Source organism: Nannospalax galili, unplaced genomic scaffold, assembly GCF_000622305.1.
Source record: "Nannospalax galili isolate Female #2095 unplaced genomic scaffold, S.galili_v1.0 scaffold447, whole genome shotgun sequence".
In the NCBI taxonomy this organism is placed as follows: domain Eukaryota; kingdom Metazoa; phylum Chordata; class Mammalia; order Rodentia; family Spalacidae; genus Nannospalax; species Nannospalax galili.
In genome coordinates this window covers 336665-355732 of record NW_008355650.1, presented here as the reverse complement: position 1 = coordinate 355732, position 19068 = coordinate 336665, and the positions used below count along the sequence as shown (strand labels likewise).

Sequence of the window (19068 nt, the reverse complement as noted above, 5' to 3'; positions counted from 1 at the left end):
GAAGTTGGAGCAACAGCTACCAAATTACAGGACTAACCTAAACAATGTCAAGGTTGGGCTAGAGACATAGTCCAGTGGTTAAAGCACTGGCTGCTCTTGCAGAGGACCGGGGTTCCATTCCCACATGGTGGCTAACAACTGTTTATAAACTCAGTTCCAGGGATCCAACGCCATCCTCTGGCCTCCATGGGTACTGTATGACATGAGTGCACTTACATACATGCAGGAAAACACTGAGACACATAAAGTAAAAATAAGTAAGTAAATAAAAATTTGTTTAAAAGTCAAGATCCTGAAAGGTCAAGGAACTGTCCCAGATGAGGGGGATAGAGAACTGACAACCAAATGACATGTGTGCTCTTGAATTTGGAATAATAATAGTGGGCTGGAGAGATGGCTCAGTGGTTAAGTGCATGTTCCAGAGGACCTGAGTTCAATTCCCAGCAACCATATCAGGTGGCTCACAACTATCTATAACTCCAACTCCTGAGGGAGCTGGCACCTCTGGTATCTGTGGGCACCTGTGCTCCCATGCACATACCCTGCGCTCATTTGCACATACCTTGAGCTCACATGCACATACCCTGTGCTCACATGCACATCCCCCCCACATATACACATAATTGAAAAATAAAATTGTAAAAAGGAATAATAATGCTAAAAGGATGTTGTCTTTGGTGTCTGCTGCTAAAACAGAGTACCATTGACTAGGGAGTTTCTGAAGAAAAGTTTATTTAGGTTCCAGGGAGATGGTTCAGTGAGCAACGTGCTTGCTTTGCAAGCATGAGGCCCGAGTTCAAATCCCCAGCACCCATGTAAAAAGCTAGCTCTTGTAATCCCCCAGTTCTGAGACACAGATATAAGGGATCCCTCGGGCTGGCTTCCACCCAGTCTAGCCAGTCAGTGAGCTCCAGGTCCAGGAGAGACCCTGTCCCCAAAGATAAGGGGAAAGCAACAGAGGAAGGCACCCAGCGTCAGCCTCTGTCCTGTCCTTCACATGGACATGAATAAACATGAATACCCTCCACACATGTGCATACATCAAACAGTCATGCACATACAATTTTAAAAGAGAAAAATGTACTTCATCTGGGAGGCTGGGCAGTCCAAGGGCCTAGTAGTCTGCTGAAGGCCTTTGTGATGTGTCACAACATGGTGGTGAAAGGGCTAGAGAGATGGCTCAGAGGTTAAGAGCACTGGCTGCTCTTGCAGAAGACCTGAGTTCAGTTCCCAGCACCAATATGGTGGCTAACAACCATCTGCAACTCTAGTTTTAGGGGATCCAACACTCTCTTTTGACCTCTGAGGGCATTGCATAACATGGATGCACTTACACACATGCAGGCAATACATTCATACACATAAAATAAAAATCATAAATATTTAAAAATAATATGGCAGAGAAAGCTCACTGCATGGGAAAGCCACCTTCGAGAGAACTACCCAAACTCCCCTGAGAACTGTGTCCACTCATGAGGTTTAGTAACATGAACTTCAGGGGGACACATTCAAACTACAGCAGATGCAATTTGATGCTCTTGGGAAAATACTTAATACTTGGCAAAGTATGAATACTTTGAGCTGAATGCTAGATGTTAGAACCGGGGCATTATAAATCTTCTGAATTTGATTATGGCATGATTAGGTAAGAGAAATGTTCTTATGAAACACCCTGGAGTGCTTAGGGATGAAGGGTCATAATTTCCACAGCTTAATCGCAAATGATTCTGGAAAGGAAAAAGTCTGTGCTATTTATTGTACCTGAGTGGATGTACCAGCTTTCACTCAGTACATTCCCTATGTCGAACAAATATTTCCAACTTAGAAAAATCACTCTTTGAAAAATTATTTTTGTGTGTGTGCATGCATAGGTGTATGTGTGGACATGCATTCCATACATGGTGCATGTATGAAGGATGGAAGATACCTTTGTGGAGCCTGTTGCACGGCAAGCCCCTTCACCCGCTGAACCATCATCCTATTGTCCCAGATTGTCACTGTTATAATGGCTCTATGAACATCTTTACAAATAGAATTTCTTTGCTACCATTTCTAGGATAAATGTCTGGATGACGAATACCAAATAAAGAGATGTAAATGTTTTCACGGTCTGTAATGAGAGTGGCTGATGGACATGGATGGTTGTTGAACTGCAAGTGGCTTTGCACTCTGGAAGCAGGTGCTTGCTTTGTGTAAAGGAATCTCAATTACTGGGAAGACCCTCCCTCCAACTTACATCAGAGTTTGCAGGTTAGTTAGAAATGCCCCTACCGTTATCCTTGGCCTGCTTTGACCTAAATATAGAGTTTGGACAATAACATGTTTGTAGCTAGCTGGCTCAATGCCTCTAGGAGATTTTCCCAAGAGGCACAATGTGAGGCTTTGTGTGCAGAAACCTTATCACTCACCACAGCAATTGTGAAAATCAGCAGAAATCTAACATCTGAAAGAAAAAAATATTTTCCCTAAAAATACAGAGTTGAAAACAAATAAAAATTACTGGTAATGGGAATGTGGGTTGATGTGATTCCTTTGGGAAACAGGTTAGCATTCTCTCTGCTGTGAATGGGCCCTGTCACAAGCATATACACATTTGTGTCTTTCCACGATGTCAGAATTTCTTGAATAATAGTAAATTCACAAGCCATGTCGGTTTTATTGGCTGCAATTTACCAGATAATCCCAGTTTCCCTTGATAGCAAGGCCACTGGCAATCACAGGTTATTTTATTCTAATCTTTTTTTTTTTTTTTTTCGTCTTTTTGAGACAGGGTCTCCCTGTAGCCCCAGCTGTCCTGGAACTCACTATGTAGACCAGACTGGCCTTGAACTCAAAAAGATCTGCCTGCCTCTGCCTCCCAAGTGCTACTATTAACTCTCAGATCATATATGTAACCACTACATTTCACAAAGTTTGCGTGTGTTTGTGTGTGTGTGTGTGTGTGTGTGTGTGTGGTGTGTGTGTGTGTGTGTGTGTGTGTGTGTGTGTGTGTTACAGAATGGCCATAGAGAGCTAAAGAGGCCACAGAGTTTTTTAAAAAAATATATTAGGCTGGGTGTGGTGGTGCACACCTTTAATCCCAGCACTCGGGAGGCAGAGGCAGATGGATCTCTGTGAGTTCAAGGCCAGCCTGGTCTACATAGTGATTCCCAGGACAGCTGGGGCTACAGGGAGACCCTGTCTCAAAAAGACACACACACACACACATTAGATTAAAATACTGTAAGATGTAAAGATATATTTTAAGCTGGGTGTGGTGGCACGTCTTTAATCTCAACATGCAGGAAGCAGAGGCAGGCAAATCTCTGTGAGTTCAAGGTCAGTTTGGTCTACATAGTGAGTTCCAGGCCAGCTGGAGCTGCAGGGAAATCCCGTCTCAATAAAAGGCAATATATATATATATATTTAATATAAAATTGATATTAAAACAAGTCTTTGAGAACGTCATACAATGTATTTTTTTAAAAATTTCAATATTTTATTTATTATTTTTATTTTATGTGTATGAGTGTATTGCCTGCATGTGTGTACAAAACCCATGGAGGGCAGAGAAGGTGTCGGATCCCCTGGAACTGAAGTTATGAATGGTTGTTGCCCGCCATGTGGGCGCTGCGAACTGAACCCAGGTCTTCTGTAAGAGCAGGCAGTGCTCTTAACTGCTGAGCTATTTCTCTAGCCCTAATCCTTAACCTTTAAATTTTTATTTGTCCTTTTGTGTATGAGTATATTGCCAGCATGTGTGTAATTGCACCCATGTCATGCAGTGCCTGTGGAGAACTGAAGAGGATATCAGATCCCCTGGAACTGGAGTTACGGACAGTTATTTGCCTCCTTAACCCTTTAAAACGATACTCCAGGATTTGGGACCATATTTGGTTTGAACTTCAGAAATGGAAAACAAAAGCAAGAGATAGTTTATTATTATTAATTAAAAAGTATTAAAATATTGAATATATGCACTTGATATTGACCAAGGGTGTAGTAAAATAAGCCATTAGTCTTGTATTTAGAAGATAAAATTGTACAGCACTAGACCTTATATCTGATATCTTTAAAAACATTCTATTTTTATTTTATATATATGAGTGTACTGCCTGCCTGTATGTAGGTGCACCCATGTCATGTAATGCCCACAGAAATCAGAAGAGGGTGTTGGGTCCTTAGAACTCGATAACTGGTGGTTAGCCACCACGTGGGTGCTGGGATTCGTACTTGGGTCTTCTGCAAGAGCAGCCAGTGTCATTAACCTCTGAGCTACCTCTCCAGCCTCAATATCTGATATCTTATCAGGTTTCGTACCCCTTGACCCAGTACTCATATTTATAGGGCTCTGTCCTAAGCAGTTACCAGAAACATGGGTGAAAAGTATCACATAGGACTGTTCTCTTCTGTACTTTGTGAGCCAGTACTGGAAGATGTGCAAGTGCTGAAGCAGGTTGAACAAATCACAGCACACTCAGAGACGGGGCATTTGTAGCCATCAAGAATCATGTCTTTGAGGACACTGACTCTGGTCACTCCTGAATTTCAGCTTTACCAGGAACCCCAGCAGGGACAGGGAGTCTCACTGAGATTTTCCTGGAGCGTGAGGTCCGCATGTCATCACGTACACCGTCCATAAATGTTTCCTTGGAGCTCAGTGTGCTTCCTGGTCCCATTTCTTTCCTCCTTCTGAGCCAGTATTCAGATTAACCTTGGGTGTCACAACACACAGTAAAGAATTCTCCTGCCAGACCAGAGGTCTGTTTGCCCAGGCCTATATACAACTCTAGCTACTCAGGAAGCTGAGGAAGGAGCATCAAAATTTCAAGGCCAGTCTAGTCAACTTAGAAATCCCTTGTCTCAAAATAAAAAAGGAAAGCATGCTGGGGGTGTAGTTCAGTGGTAGAATGTTTGCTGTGTGTGCCTAAGACTTTCAATGCCCAGTAATACACATACACACACACACACACACACACACACAATTGAGACTGGAAACAAAGGGGAGGCTTCTTGCTTGAAACTGCTGAGCTGAAACTAAAGGATTCAGTGTTCAATTGTCAGATTCACCCCCCCACCTTAGGGTGGGGAGAGAGGCGGAAAAAATAGGTTAAGAAATACAGACCTCGTTCACTCAACTGAAGAGGACGAGGGTTCTTTCAAGAACGGCCCAAACTGGCTAGTGCTGTTTTTTTTTCTCTCTCTCACTAAAGAAAATTTTCTACCAGATTCATTGTATGCTGGGAATACCACCCTGGCCTCCACCCCAAAGGCCTGGAGACGTGAGGAAGGCAGCACAGGTGTACACACCATCTATCACAGGGCGGGCAGGGTACTGCAGTAGCTGGCCCTACCCAGCCTTCCACTGGGAGGTGACATTTTTGACGTCTGAGGCCAGCTGCCCTAAGGGACAGGTAGGGATCTGCCTCTGTGGGGCTGTCCAGGCTGGGTTAGCGTCTGTACTACAACCTTGAAGGTGCTGAAGTCTCTGCCAGTGCGGCCAGAGGTGGCCCAAGCACAGCCTGAGCCCGGCCGGGGTGGGGCCAGAGGCTGCACCGACCTGGCCTGTTCCCACTGTTCCAGCTCACGAGGCTGTCACCTGCGTTGTGGTTGGTGAGATGCACCGCCCCCCACTGGTGCATTTCACAGTCTGCTGCAGGCTCCTGGGGCTGTGGGCAGCGTGTGTGCCAGGAGAACGTGGTGAGAGTCAGTGGCTGCCCGGACCCTACAGGTATGTGCAGAGGGACTGCATGGTGTCAAGGTGGCTGGTGGTGGCTCCTGCTGGGGGTACACTCCGGTTTAGTGGGTTCCCCAAGAGCTGGACAGATTGCCCAGCGTGGCTCGGGTGTCCTGGCTTTGATTTTTCTGTTTATTCCGAGGGGGAGTTATTTATAGACTGGAATAGTTTCTTCACTGTGCGGCCCTTCTGGCTTTGCTTGACGGGGGCTGGAAGCTTCCCAGGGCTCCAATCTTTTAGGAAACCGGCTGCGGAAAGCCAGTTCCGATTCAGCTGCATCATGCTCTTGGCCCCTTGGGCAACCTGGCTTCTCCTTGCTCAGGGACTTACTGTTTAGAGAGGCAGGCACAGCGTAGCCCTGTGGTTCTCAGGTTACTAAGTTGCTATAGTCCTGGTGTTATTCATTAGAAGACATCTCCTACGGGATTGCACTCAAAGTGGTGCTTGCGTTAAAAATCTCTTTTTAAAAAAGTTGCCAGGCTGGGGATGTAGCTCAGTGGTGGAGTACTTGCCATAAAATCACACACACACACAATAATAGTTTTTAAAAAAATCACAAGCTGACCTGCAAGGTAATAGATGTAAAGGTGGGGCACACACCTTCCCTGAAACCCTGGCTGGAGGTTCAGGGGTGGCTTCCTCTATGGAAATACCAGGTCATTGAAAACCCCAGTTGTTCCCCTAGTGGGAGGAGGCTGCACTGGGGACTCATCTGGAAGCTATGGTCTCCTCTGATCGCCTAGATGGGGACTCCATCCTGCATCCAGGAGCTGACTCTTACAGACCCTGGTGTAAAGGACCACTCCTCTCTGCTGGATGGAGAGGAAGTTGTTTGCAGTGTGGAAAATTTGTGAACACTTCTGCACTCTAGTGGCCAATTTTGTAGAAAAGAGCAGTTCTCTTCTCACTGAACAAATGTAAGTCTGTGCCAGTTTAGTTCCAGAAATTTTTGTTGCGCACCTACTGTGTGTAGTGTAAGCATGGTGCTTAATACCAGGGATGTGAAGACGGAGAAGAGGTCACTGCAAATCACATTCCAGTCAGTTAAATCATGCTGTAGCCTGACTGGGTTCTGAGTTTCAGAGGATGAAGGTAGTTGGAGACTATCTACTTTGTGTCCCTCCTTTTTTTTTTTTTTTTTTTAAATTTGAGGTGGGGGGCTGGAGAGATGGCTCAGCGGTTAAAAAACACTGGTTGTTCTTGCAGAAGACCCAGGTTCGAATCCCAGCACCTACATGGCAGCTGACAACTGTGACTCCAGTCCCAGGAGATCCAATGGCCTCTCTCTTTTGACCTCCATGGGCATTGCACGGCACAGATGCACTTACCTGCATGCAGGGAATACATAAATGCACATAAAAAAATTGAGGTAGGGAGTCTCTTTTTTTGAGGGAATATTTCTTTTTAAAAATATTTCATCATTTTTATTCTATGAGTGTATTACCTACATGTATGTAAGTGCACCCATGTTGTGCAATTCCCGAGGAGGTCAGGAGGCAGCAGATCCCCTGGAACTGGAGTTACAGACAGTTGTTAGCCCACCATGTAGGCCCTGGGATTGAAACTAGAGTCCTCTACAAGAACAGCCAGTGCTCTCAACCACTGAACCATCTTCCCAGCCCCTGAAGCAATATTTCTTTAAAAATTATTTATTATTGTGTGTGGGCGTTAGTGTCCCATGGCAGCTCATGTGGAGTTCAGAGGACAGCCCTGTAGAATGTTCTCTCTTTCTACAGTCACATGGCTTCAGGGATTGAGCTCAGGTCATCAGGCCTGCACAGCAAGCGCTTTACTCCTTAAACCATCTTGCTGGACCAAGGTAAGTGTCTTTCTGTGTTGCCCAGGCTGGCCTCAAAGTCCTGAGCTCCAGTGAGCCTCTCACCTCAGCCTCCAAACACAGGAAGTACAGGTATTCATCAGCCTGTAGTCATCATGTTAGTCTTTTTAATAGTTGAGAATCTGTGGCTCAGTGAGATGGAGTCATTTGCTTATGACCACAGGGAAAAGGTACTAATGAAATTAAATAGAACGTCACTCTCCATTTTTTTTTTTTTTTTTGAGACAGGGTCTCCCTGTAGCCCTAGTTGGCCTGGAACTAGCTATGTAGACCAGGCTGGCCTCAATCTCACAGAAATCTGCTTGCCTCTGCCCCCCGGCAGCACATTCTAATTTTTATGCTGAAATCATGTAACTTACGAAAGAGCTGCAAAAATAGTACTGAGAGTCCCTACTCTTCACCCAGCTTCCACCGAAGTTGACATCTTACACAATCATGGACTTATCAATACTCTTTACTGTTAGTGTGACATACAAACTAAACTGAAGGTTTTGGATTTCAGTTTCCACTGGTGTCCTTTATTTCTGATCTAGGGTCCAATCCAGGATCTCACATTGCATTTCAAACCTTTATTTTATTTTAAAATGTATTATTATTGTGTATTTGTGTGCATGATGTATGTGTGGGCTTGTATCCCATGTGCTATGTGGCAGTCAGAGGATAACTTTATGGAGTTGGTTCTCTTTCCACCTTTACATGGGTTCCGGGGATTGAACATTGGTTACCAGATTTCCTCAGCAAGCACCTTTACCCCCTGAGCCACCTTGCCAGCCTTATTTAGATTAAAGATATTTTATTTTTATTTTAAATGTGTGTTTTGCCTACAATGTTGCACACAGTGCCTGTCAAGGCCAGGAAAAGGTTGTAGATTCCCTGGAACTGGGTTACAGATGGTTGTTAGCTGCCATGTGGGTACTGGGAACTGAACCTGGGTTCTCTGTAAGAACAGCAAGTGCTCTTAACTGCTGAATAACCTTTCCAGCCCTATTTTTTTTTTTTGAGAGTTTGTTACTGTTTTCAGGCTGGCCTGGAACTCACTTTGCAGTCTTGGCTGGCCTCCAATTCCTGATCTTTCTACCTCTACCTCTTGAGTGCTGGATAATAGACCATTACGGCTATACCTGGTATTGAACTTTCAATAAATTAAAACAATTTTTTTCTGAGACAGGAGTTCACTGTAGCCCAGGCTATCCTGAAATTCATTGTGCAGCCAAGTATAGCTTCAAAGTTAAAATGATCCTCCTGCTTCAGCCTTCTGATTACAGGCATGAGCCATCACATCCCGCTGCTTGAGCTCTTAATTTTTATCCTTGAGTTTTCCTCTTCTTGAAGTTCCTCAAAGAGGTAATGAGTTATGGCCATTCAGCTGCTGCACAGAAAGTACAGGCCACTTCCCCCTTGTAGCGTGATTCTGCATTTTCTATAATATCTTATGTATTATTTTTATTTTATGTGTATGAGTATATATTGCTTGCATGTACGTGTGTACCTGTGTCATGCAATGCCTGTGGAGGTCAGAAGAGGGCATCTGATCTCCTGGAACTAGAGTTACGGATGGTTGTCAGCCACCATATGGGGGCTGGGAATTGAACCCAGGTCCTCTGCAAGAGCAGCCAGTGCTCTTAACCACTGAGCCACTTCTGCAGCCCTGTGATTCTGCATTTTTCAAAGCAAGGTGTCTTCCCAGGTGATCTTGATAATGCCCATCTACAGCTTTTGGGTGTGCCCAAGTTAGGGACAGTCCAAACTCCTCTGTCTGACTTGGATACAAAAGGCTGTCCTCAGGGCTTGTAGTGGCATACCCTGAACTTTCTGCCCTGTTGCCTCTTGGATATATATATATATTTTTAATTTTATTTATTTTTATTTAATGTGTATGCATGTATTGCCTGCATGTAGGTAAGTGCACCCATGTCATGCAATGCCCACAGAGGTCAGAAGAGGGTGTCTGATCCCCTGAAACTGGAGTTATGGACAGTTGTTAAGTGCCATTGGGTGCTGGGATTCAAACCCGGGTCTTCTGCAAGAGCATTCAGTGTTCTTAACCACTGAGCCATCTCTCCAGGCCCAGCTTATTTTATTATTATTATATTATTAATTATTGAGAGAGAGAGATGACAGGGAGATGAAGAGAGAGGATGGGAGGGAGAGAGGGAGAGCCCACTGGCCAGTGGTGCTCATGATGAGGTCAGAGAACAACTTATGGGAATCAATTTTCTCTTTCCACCCCTCCGTATGTGCTAGGGTTTGACCTCAGATCCTCAGGCATGTTTGGCAAGAGCTTTTGCCCTCGGAGCCACCTCACCAGCCCGCTTCTTGGCTCTTGATTCTCACTTCTGTGTCCTGTTGTGCTCAACACGTCCCTGCCTTCAGTTGACTAGCTTATCCAGCGAACTAGAACGCCACAGATTCAAACCTTAGTTTCCCCATCTAGTTTTTCTGGACCCTGGGCAAGTCCCGCAAGTGTTTTAAAATCTAGTTTCTTCCTCCAAAAGAAGGGGATGTAGTAACCATTTCGTAGAGTACTTCAGTCTGTTTTCTGTTATTTTATTGAGAGGTCTCCCTATACTGCTCAGGCTGGTCTTGAACCTCTAATCCTCTTACATCTACCTACCACACAGGTGGGAACCATAGGCATGAGTCACTATGCCTGGCTCTGTTTTCCACTGTTATCACAAAATACTGGAGACTGGGTAATGTCTAAGGAAAGTTTATTTAGCTCACATTTTTGGAGGCTGAAGTCCAAGACTGGGTGGCCCCATCTGTTTGGCTTCTGCCAAGGATGCCCTGGGAAACAGAAAGGGAGAGTTGTGTGCAGAAGCAGGCAGGTGCATGTTTTAGCCTTGCTTTGTAACACTGCACTCTTGTGAGAACTGACTTGGGTCTGGTGAGAATTACATTAATCCTTTCTGAGGGTAGCAATCCTCTGAGACCTACCAACCTTCCTCCAGCCAGCTACGTCCAACCTGTGGCCAGGAGCACCCCAGAATAGCTATGAATGCAGCCCAACACAAAAATCATAAACTTTCTTAAAACATTATGGGATTTTCTCCCCCCGCCCCCACCTTTTTTGGTATCTTGATTGCCCCGTTTGAAGATGACCATACCTGTCACACTGTAAAAACACTGGATATGGTTGCCACTAGGTCCCATCTCTTAAAGGTTCCAGCGTCACCTCCCACTGCTGCACTGAAGACCCAGCCTCCACCACGGGAACCCTTGGGGGACAAATAACATCCAAACCACAGCACACGCTTATTGAGAGGTTTGAGTGTGCACAGCAATTGGTACAGCGTCTGGTGCGTGGTTGGTATGGAGTGAATGTGGAATTTTGAATGAATGGTATGAAGGGAAGACCAGGCTATGTAGTGCATATGAGATCTTGAGTGCCAGGCAAGACCTGGACGCCCTGTGGACAGCTTGATTAGAGCTGCATTTTTTTTTTTTCTTTTTTGAGACAGGGTCTCCTTGTAGCCCCAGCTGTCCTGTAACTCACTATGTAGACTAGCTGGTGAGAATTACATTAATCCTTTCTGAGGGTAGCAATCCTCTGAGACCTACCAACCTTCCTCCAGCCAGCTACGTCCAACCTGTGGCCAGGAGCACCCCAGAATAGCTATGAATGCAGCCCAACACAAAAATCATAAACTTTCTTAAAACATTATGGGATTTTCTCCCCCCGCCCCCACCTTTTTTGGTATCTTGATTGCCCCGTTTGAAGATGACCATACCTGTCACACTGTAAAAACACTGGATATGGTTGCCACTAGGTCCCATCTCTTAAAGGTTCCAGCGTCACCTCCCACTGCTGCACTGAAGACCCAGCCTCCACCACGGGAACCCTTGGGGGACAAATAACATCCAAACCACAGCACACGCTTATTGAGAGGTTTGAGTGTGCACAGCAATTGGTACAGCGTCTGGTGCGTGGTTGGTATGGAGTGAATGTGGAATTTTGAATGAATGGTATGAAGGGAAGACCAGGCTATGTAGTGCATATGAGATCTTGAGTGCCAGGCAAGACCTGGACGCCCTGTGGACAGCTTGATTAGAGCTGCATTTTTTTTTTTTCTTTTTTGAGACAGGGTCTCCTTGTAGCCCCAGCTGTCCTGTAACTCACTATGTAGACTAGGCTGGCCTCGAACTCACAGAGATCTGCCTGCCTCTGCCACCCAAGTGCTGGAACCAAAGGCGTGCGCCACCAAGCCTGGCCTTAGAGTTGCGCTTTTAGAGTCACATGACACAGCGGTAGGACGTGGTGAAGGGAACTTTTAAAATGGCTGTCTTGCTAGTTCCTAGGAGATCAGATTGGGAAACTGGACCTAAAAGATGAAATGTGTGGTGGTGGGGTGGAAGGAGGGTTTCATGAAAGTGCTGTAGAAACATCTAAGAGGTGGAGGCAGGAAAAGTTGGCAAGGAGATGTGTGCGGAAGGGAAGGACCTGGCACTGGGGCCTGCAAGAAGAAAGCCTCCCTGTGAGGGGGTGGCTGACACCAGAGGACGGGCAGGATTCTCAGGGAAGAAATGAATACTGGGCCAGAGCTGGAGCAAAGACGCACTCAAGCCTGGTGGGGCGATGTGTCCAACCGCTAGGTCTGCACTGCATGCTGGGTCACTGAGACAACAGGAATCATTTCCTCACAGTCTGCAAGTCCAAGATGGAGGTGTGGGCAGGGTTGGCTGTGTCATCAGAGACTGTTCTCCCTGATGTTGGGAACATCTTGTGTGTCCTCACATGGCCGTCCCTCTGTGCACGTCTGTGTCCTATGAAGGGCGCCGATCCTCCTTGGGCTGGAGCCCACTCCTGTGATCTCATTTTACCTACCTCTTCAAAGATTCTACCTCTACATACAGTGCCACATGAAATTCTGGGGCTTAGGATTTCAATGTATGAATCTGGATGTACACAATTCACCTGTGAACATTAGCCTAGAAACAGGACCCTGAAGTTTGACAGGTATTAGGAGAGTTTTAGAAATCGCAGGGCCTGGCCACTGGCCTGTTTTAGACTCACCCAGGTCTCTCTCCTCTGGTTCCCAAAGCCTCTGCATTTGGCTTCCAGGAGCCAAAGCCACAGGGACATTAGGCCACAGGAATAGGGTATTTTACCTCCGTCTCCCTAAGCAGAGGGTCCTCTCTGTTCTGTTTTCTAGCAGAGATTGGTGGGCTCTGGCTTCCACCAGACAATCTAGGCCCCAGAGATATGGAGACTCCCCTACCCTGTGATGGCAGAGGGGTGACTGTCTGCTCTGTGTTCTTAGTTGACACACTGTAACGACGTCAAGCTTCAACCAGTTCTCTGTTAAATCCCCTTTGTCTGAGCACCTAGTGGTTTCTGCTGACTGGTGAAATCATGGTCAGGAAAGCCAGAGGCTGTGGAAAGTCAGAAGAGACAAAAACAGACAGTGGCTTCTGCAGTGGGGGCAGAAGCTGAAACTTCAGGGTTTTAGAAGGGATCTGTGCCAGCTGGGTGAGTTTGCACCAGTTCTCATCGGGGTTTTAATTTGCAGTGCTTTTGAGACTGCACATCAAGTTTATCAGACATCTGTTTTGGAGGTGCTGGTCAGCCTAGTGCATCTCGAGCCTCTTCCTGCCCCCCACTTTCTCTTATTGATTACAGTTCTTCACTTACTCCAGATATCAGCCCTTTATTGGCTACTTTGATTAAACATAGTCCATTTTGCTTAGAGCTTGTCTTTTTAAAAGTATCTCTTAATTTTAATATATCAAATCTTAACCTTTATAATTAGTGTTCTTGGCATCTTTAAAAATATTTATATGTATGAAGGTATTGCCTGCATGTATGTAAAGTGTACCTGTGTTGTGAAGTGCCCTTGGAGGCCAGAAGAAGGCACTGGATCTCGTGGCGTTCTGGGTAGTTGTTAGCTGCCATGTGGGTGCTGGCACTAAACCCAGGTCCTCTGTAAGAGCAGCTAGTACTCTTAACCATGGAGCCATCTTTCCAGTCCCCTTGGTTCTTTGTTATTGTTGTTTGTTTTGAGACAGGGTCTCCCTGTAGCCCCAGCTGGTCTGAACTCCCTATACAGACCAGACTGGCCTTGATCTCTGAGTGAGGTCTCTGTCTCTTGAGTGCTGGGACCAGAGGCATGCCCGGTTTTATAAAGTCTTTGTATTGGTTCCTCACTGTGTTAGAAACTACCCTCAAAAGAGGTACCAATATTCAATAAAAGGATCAATACTAGGGACATTACCAAGTCACAAGGCTTAACAATAATATACTTTATCCTTCTTTTAGAATACAGAGAATTTTCTTGGAAACCATCATGGCCACAAGGCCCTTCATAAACTTGATTTTCAAATCATCCTAATTAGGCTCAGAGGGGCATTTTGGCTGTGTCCTCTATCGTCTGATTGGCCTGATTTTTCTTTGACGTTTCCCTGTTCCTGCCTTGTGTCTCCTGACAGCTACAGCAGACATTTCTCCAAGGATCTCGTTCTTTTTAATGAGAAAAATAGCACAGTTCCCAGGATGTGGGCATAAGGATGCCATGGTAAGGCAAGACACTTGTTTTCCCCTAAAAGATAGGGTTCAAGTGAGTATTTCCTATACTTAGCCTCATGTACTTTGGGGCAATTAGCCTCTTAATTCTTTATTTTGGTTAATGTAATTAAATTACTTTCTTATCATATGATGGGGGAAGATATTCTTTTATTTCTAAGACAGAGGCGATGTACTTTGGCAGGTAAAAATGGATCTGTTTACCATTATTATTGTGTATGATGTACCTTTATCTGCTTCTGAGACTCAAACTCAGATTGTCAGGATTTATGGCCAGTGCTTCTGCCTGCTGAGTCATCTTGCTAGCCCTACAGTCACTTCTTTTTATTTATTTTCAAAGAGTTTATTTTTATTTGTATGAGTGTTTTGCCTGCATGTATGTAAGTGTACCATGTGCATGCAAAGTCTGCAGAGGCCAGAAGAGGGCATCAGATTCCCTGGAACTGGAGTTACAGAAGCTTGTTAGCTGCCATGTGGGTGCTGGGAATCAAAACTGGGTCCTCTGGAAGAGCAGAAAGTGCTCTTTGAAAAAAAAAATTTTATTATTTTTACTAAGTGTCTGAGTATACTGCTGGCATGTGTGTAAGTGCAGTCATGTCATGCAGTGCCTGTGGAGGTCAGAAGAAGGTGTTGGATCCCCTGAAACTGGAGTTATGGATGGTTATTAGCTGCCATGTTGGTGCTGGGAATTGAACCTGGGTCCTCTCTAAGAGCAGCTAGTGCTCTTAACTGCTGAGCCATCTCTCTGGCCCCCATAGCAGTAACCATTCTTAACTGCTAACCCATCTCTCCAACCGCTGCCCCCTGGTTACTTAAAGTTTGCTTCTGAACTGTAATTTATTTTTATTTATTATTTTTGTGTATTGAGTGTATTACCTGCATGTAGGTAGGTGCACCCATGTCACGCGATGCTGGTGGAAATCAAAAGAGAGCATCGGATCCCCTGGAACTGGAGTTATGGATAGTTGTTAGGGGCCATGTGGGTGCTGAGAATTGAACCCAGGTCCTCTGCAAGAGCAGCCAGTACTTTTAACCACTGAGCCGTCTCTCTAGACCCTGAACTGTGATTTTTAATTTCAAAAACAAAGTATCCTTTACAGCTTTGGCCATTTGGTCAGAGTTCTGAATCCTCTTCAAGGTCACCCCTAGGGAGGAGTTGGTGTCTATTTAATGGGGGTTAGGATAGCTTCCTGAGTGGAACATTGTTTTGATTAATACTGCTTTGCCTTGTCCCCGGGGCATACTTTCCTAAGGGCAAGACACATGACTCTTCCCATGAAAGCCACCCATTTTGGTGGCTTACTGGGGTCGTCTTCCACGGCAGGCTGGCCTGCTCTTCTTTCCTCTGTGCAGTCTTGATTTTATTCAGCACAGCCTTGAAATGCCTAGATTGTGGTCTTGCTTTCCATGACCCTTTAGAAATGCTCAGTTATGAGTCTAGCAGGTATATATAACCCACAGCCTGTGGGCCACACTGGGTCAAGGAGGGCTATGAATGCTGCCCAACACAAAATCATTAACTTACCTAAACAATGAGGTGTGATTTGGTTAAATTAAAGATGTGCTTTGGGGTTTGGGAAGGACCAAGATTCTGTGTTTCTGGTGAGTTGCTGGTTGAAGACCACACTCTATATAGTGAGGGATTGCGGGGAGGGGGGTCGGAACAAACGAGATTCCTCTATGTTTTACTTCAATCCCTCCTCCTTTCCTCTGCTTTCTGGGGATGATGAAGGTAACTCCACCCTTTACCATCTGAAAAACGAAATGAGATCATTTTAGACAGGCATCATAAACAGTGCTTCTCTGACTGCGTAACTCTCCCTCTCTCCCCTTATGTCTTTGTCTCTCAGGTCCTTCCTTAGGTTTGAAAGATCGGTGCTCATCGACACACTGACAGGAAGGATGCCAGCCCTTCACGGGTTCATGTTGAACCATGGTGGCCTGATTCTTTATAACCTGGAAGTGTCTATAGGAATGGTGCAAAAATATAATTTTCTCATCGTGTATTCTAGGATGATGACACCTTGATACATTTAAGGGCAAATCTGGGCAGCTCTTATGGACCAGATGATGGTATCTGTGGAAATGTGAGGTTTCAAAGCCTGTAAGAGCATGAAACAATCAGAGATGCTGGTATTATACAGGTGGAAGAGATGGCTTGTCTATCTCTAGTGAGGTCAAGAGAGTGGTCCTTAGGCCATAATCCAGCAAACTTCAAGAAAGTGATCAGCAAGGTTATTTGTTTGGTAAAGCATTTAGGGTTCCTCACTTGGTTAAGCCCTTTTCATGTGCTGTTTCTTTGCTGGCAGAATAGGGTTAATTTGATGGTGATGAGTCCCTCCTCAGGGTATGAGCTCATTCCTATCCAACTAAGACAACAGTGTTAGTTGGTGCCCTGCAGGGACCCACTTTCCAGCTGCTGCCTGTAGGGAAGTGCAGGCCACGTTCTGTTCGTCCTTTATTGTCTCCGCGTACCCTCATGATGTGCATCTTGGTTCTGAGCACAGTCATTCCTTCTTGAATTCTCCTGTTAAGCCTATTGTTGCTATATAAAATGAAAGATTTTTCTTCACCATCTGACCCAAAGTCTGGGGTTCTGAAAGTGGGCATTCTATGATGTTTAAAGCAAGTGGAAAAAATGGCCAGTGAACTTAAAAAAAAAATCTATCATTGGATTAGGCAAGACTTGGGAGTGGTAAACCTGTTGGCACCAACTGCATTATGCGACCCACTTACAGTGCGGGAGAGAGGTCCAGGACAACAAGCGACTGGAAGCTGTTATGTTCAGGGGTATTGTGGATGCTGTCTTTTCAAAAAAAAATTTTATTTTTAAAAATTTTATTTTTTTATTTTTAAAAATTTTATGTGTCTGAGTGTATTGCCTGCACCCATGTTGTGCAATGCCTGTGGAGGTCAGAAAAGGGCACTGGATTCCCTGGAACTGGAGTTAGGGATGGTTGTTAGCTGCCATGTGGGTGCTGGGAATTGAACCTGGGTCTTCTGCAAGAGCAGTCAGTGTTCTTAACCACTGAGCCATCTCTCTAGCCTTGTGGACACTGTCTTTTACAGAATGTCATTTATTTTTATTTTTTGAGACATGGTCTCCCTGTAGCCCCAGCTGGCCTGGAACTGTGTAGAGCAGGCTGACCTCAATCTCAAAGGGAGCCACTGGCCTCTGCCTTGCAAGTCATGCCTGGCTACAGAGTGTCTTTTTTTTTTTTTTTTCTGTTTTATTTTATGTGTGTGCATGTATTGCCTGCATGTAGGTAAGTGCACCCATGCTGTACAATGCCCTCAGAGATCAGAAGAGGCTGTGGATCCCCTGGGACTGGAGTTACGGACAGTTGTTAGCTGCCATGTGGGTGCTGGGATTCGAACTCAGGTCTTCTGCAAAAATAACCAGTGTTCTTAACTGCTGAGCCATCTCTCCAGCCCCCAGACTGTCTTTTACAGATGGGCAGCTCCATGGGAGAAGCCTGCCAGTGTAGAAATAATTCTGCTTCCCTAAAGTCAGGAACACTGCAAACCAAAATCCATGTTCCACTTTTCCATGGGGCTTAAGGAGGCTCACAAACTAGTGATCTGTCATGAGACTACCCTATTTGCCTTTTTTTGGTGTGTGTGCGTGCAAATCTGTCTCCTGCCCTTAAATATTTTTATTTATTTATTTATGTATGTATGTATGTCTTTTGGAGACAGGGTCTCCCTGTAGCCCCAGCTGTCCTGGAACTCACTATGTAGACCAGGCTGGCCTTGAACTCACAGAGATCCATCCGCCTGCCTCCCAAGTCCTAGGATCAAAGGTGTGTGCCATCCCGCCCAGCCTAAATATTTTATTTTTATTTTATGTATATGCGTATATTGCCTGCATGTATGTATGTGCACCCGTGTCGTGCAATGGCCTCGGAGGACAGAAGAGGCTGTCCGATCCCCTGGAACTGGAGTTATGGACAGTTGTTAGCTGCCATGTGGGTGCTGGGATTTGAACCCAGGTCTTCAAGAACAACCAGTGTTCTTAACCACTGAGCCATCTCTCCAGCCCCTCCTGCACTTATTTAAAGAATAGAAAGAAAATTACTACAATTCATGCAACTTACCCAATAGTCCTTTTGGCATGAAGGCTTAGTATGATCTTATAAAATGTCCTACGTATTTTCCCAGTTGGACTGGATAGAGGCTGTTAGCTCCTTAATGCTTGGTGTGTCGACAGTTAGCAACTGCTGGCTTACATTATAAATACATGCTCAGCCAGTGCCTTCTGCATTTTCACCCTCAAGGAGGAGAGGCTAAATTGTGACTTCATCACGTTGGGCATCCTCCAACCTTACAAACTACTTATCACACTCCATCGTCTGGGGAGTGACTCCTTTTTCCCTCAATCACTTCCCCCCTCCTTCCAGAGGCCTATGGTATCTAGTCCTCCCCCTGGTCCTCTGGGGTCTGGTCCACCCTCTGGTCGCCCTACGTCCCCAGCACAGCTTATGGCTCGTGCCCAGGGCGCCGGTGGTGCAGCCTTGGCCTCCGAAACCCCGGCACACACCTGCAGTCTCCCCCTCCCTCCCCTCCGGGAGCAGCCCGTTTTCCCTCCCTCCGTGTCGTCGTCGTCGTCGGGTCCCGTGTCCCCCCCTCCTTTGTATTGGGTAGCCAGCTATCCACGTCACCCTCCGGATGCCGGCATCGGCGGCTGCGTCCCTGCCCTCCATCCTCCCGGTCCCGGCGCGCTCCTCCCTCCGGTCCCCCGCCCCTCGCAGCCCGGCTTCCGGCCGGGGCGGGGCGGAGGCGGTGCGGGCGACCCGGCCGGCCATGCTCATCACCCTGTGCTACCTGTACCTGTGGGCGCGCTGGGAGCGCCGGCCGGCCGCGCTGGTGCGCTCCACGGTGCGGCGGTGGCGCGCCTCCTGCTCCTTCACCTTCTGCCGCGCGTCCGCGCAGCCCCGGAGCGCGCGCGTGTGTCTGAGCCGTGGCGGCTGCGTCTTCTGCGTCGGCGAGAGCCAG

At 46.1% G+C, this 19068-nt stretch overlaps 1 protein-coding gene and 1 long non-coding RNA gene across 4 annotated transcripts in view; one reads left to right on the top strand and one right to left on the bottom strand.

Annotated features, from left to right (window-relative positions):
- Nucleotides 1–11078: 11078 nt before the first annotated feature.
- Nucleotides 11079–19005, bottom strand: LOC103750092. Of its 3 annotated transcripts, none has more exons than XR_607971.3 (3): nucleotides 18904–19005; nucleotides 15599–15825; nucleotides 11079–11395 (listed from the first exon to the last, which is right to left on the bottom strand). It is a non-coding gene; the product is annotated as an uncharacterized LOC103750092 (long non-coding RNA). The 3 variants fall into 3 exon arrangements; XR_607972.2 differs by lacking the exon at nucleotides 18904–19005 and adding an exon at nucleotides 18171–18660; XR_003847042.1 differs by lacking the exon at nucleotides 11079–11395 and adding an exon at nucleotides 11718–12926.
- Hlcs (holocarboxylase synthetase) overlaps nucleotides 18772–19068 on the top strand; it is a 213156-nt gene continuing 212859 nt past the window's right edge. The window contains exon 1 of the mRNA XM_008853031.3: nucleotides 18772–19068. Coding sequence (XP_008851253.2) covers nucleotides 18877–19068 — 192 coding nt within the window. The 5' untranslated portion in view covers nucleotides 18772–18876.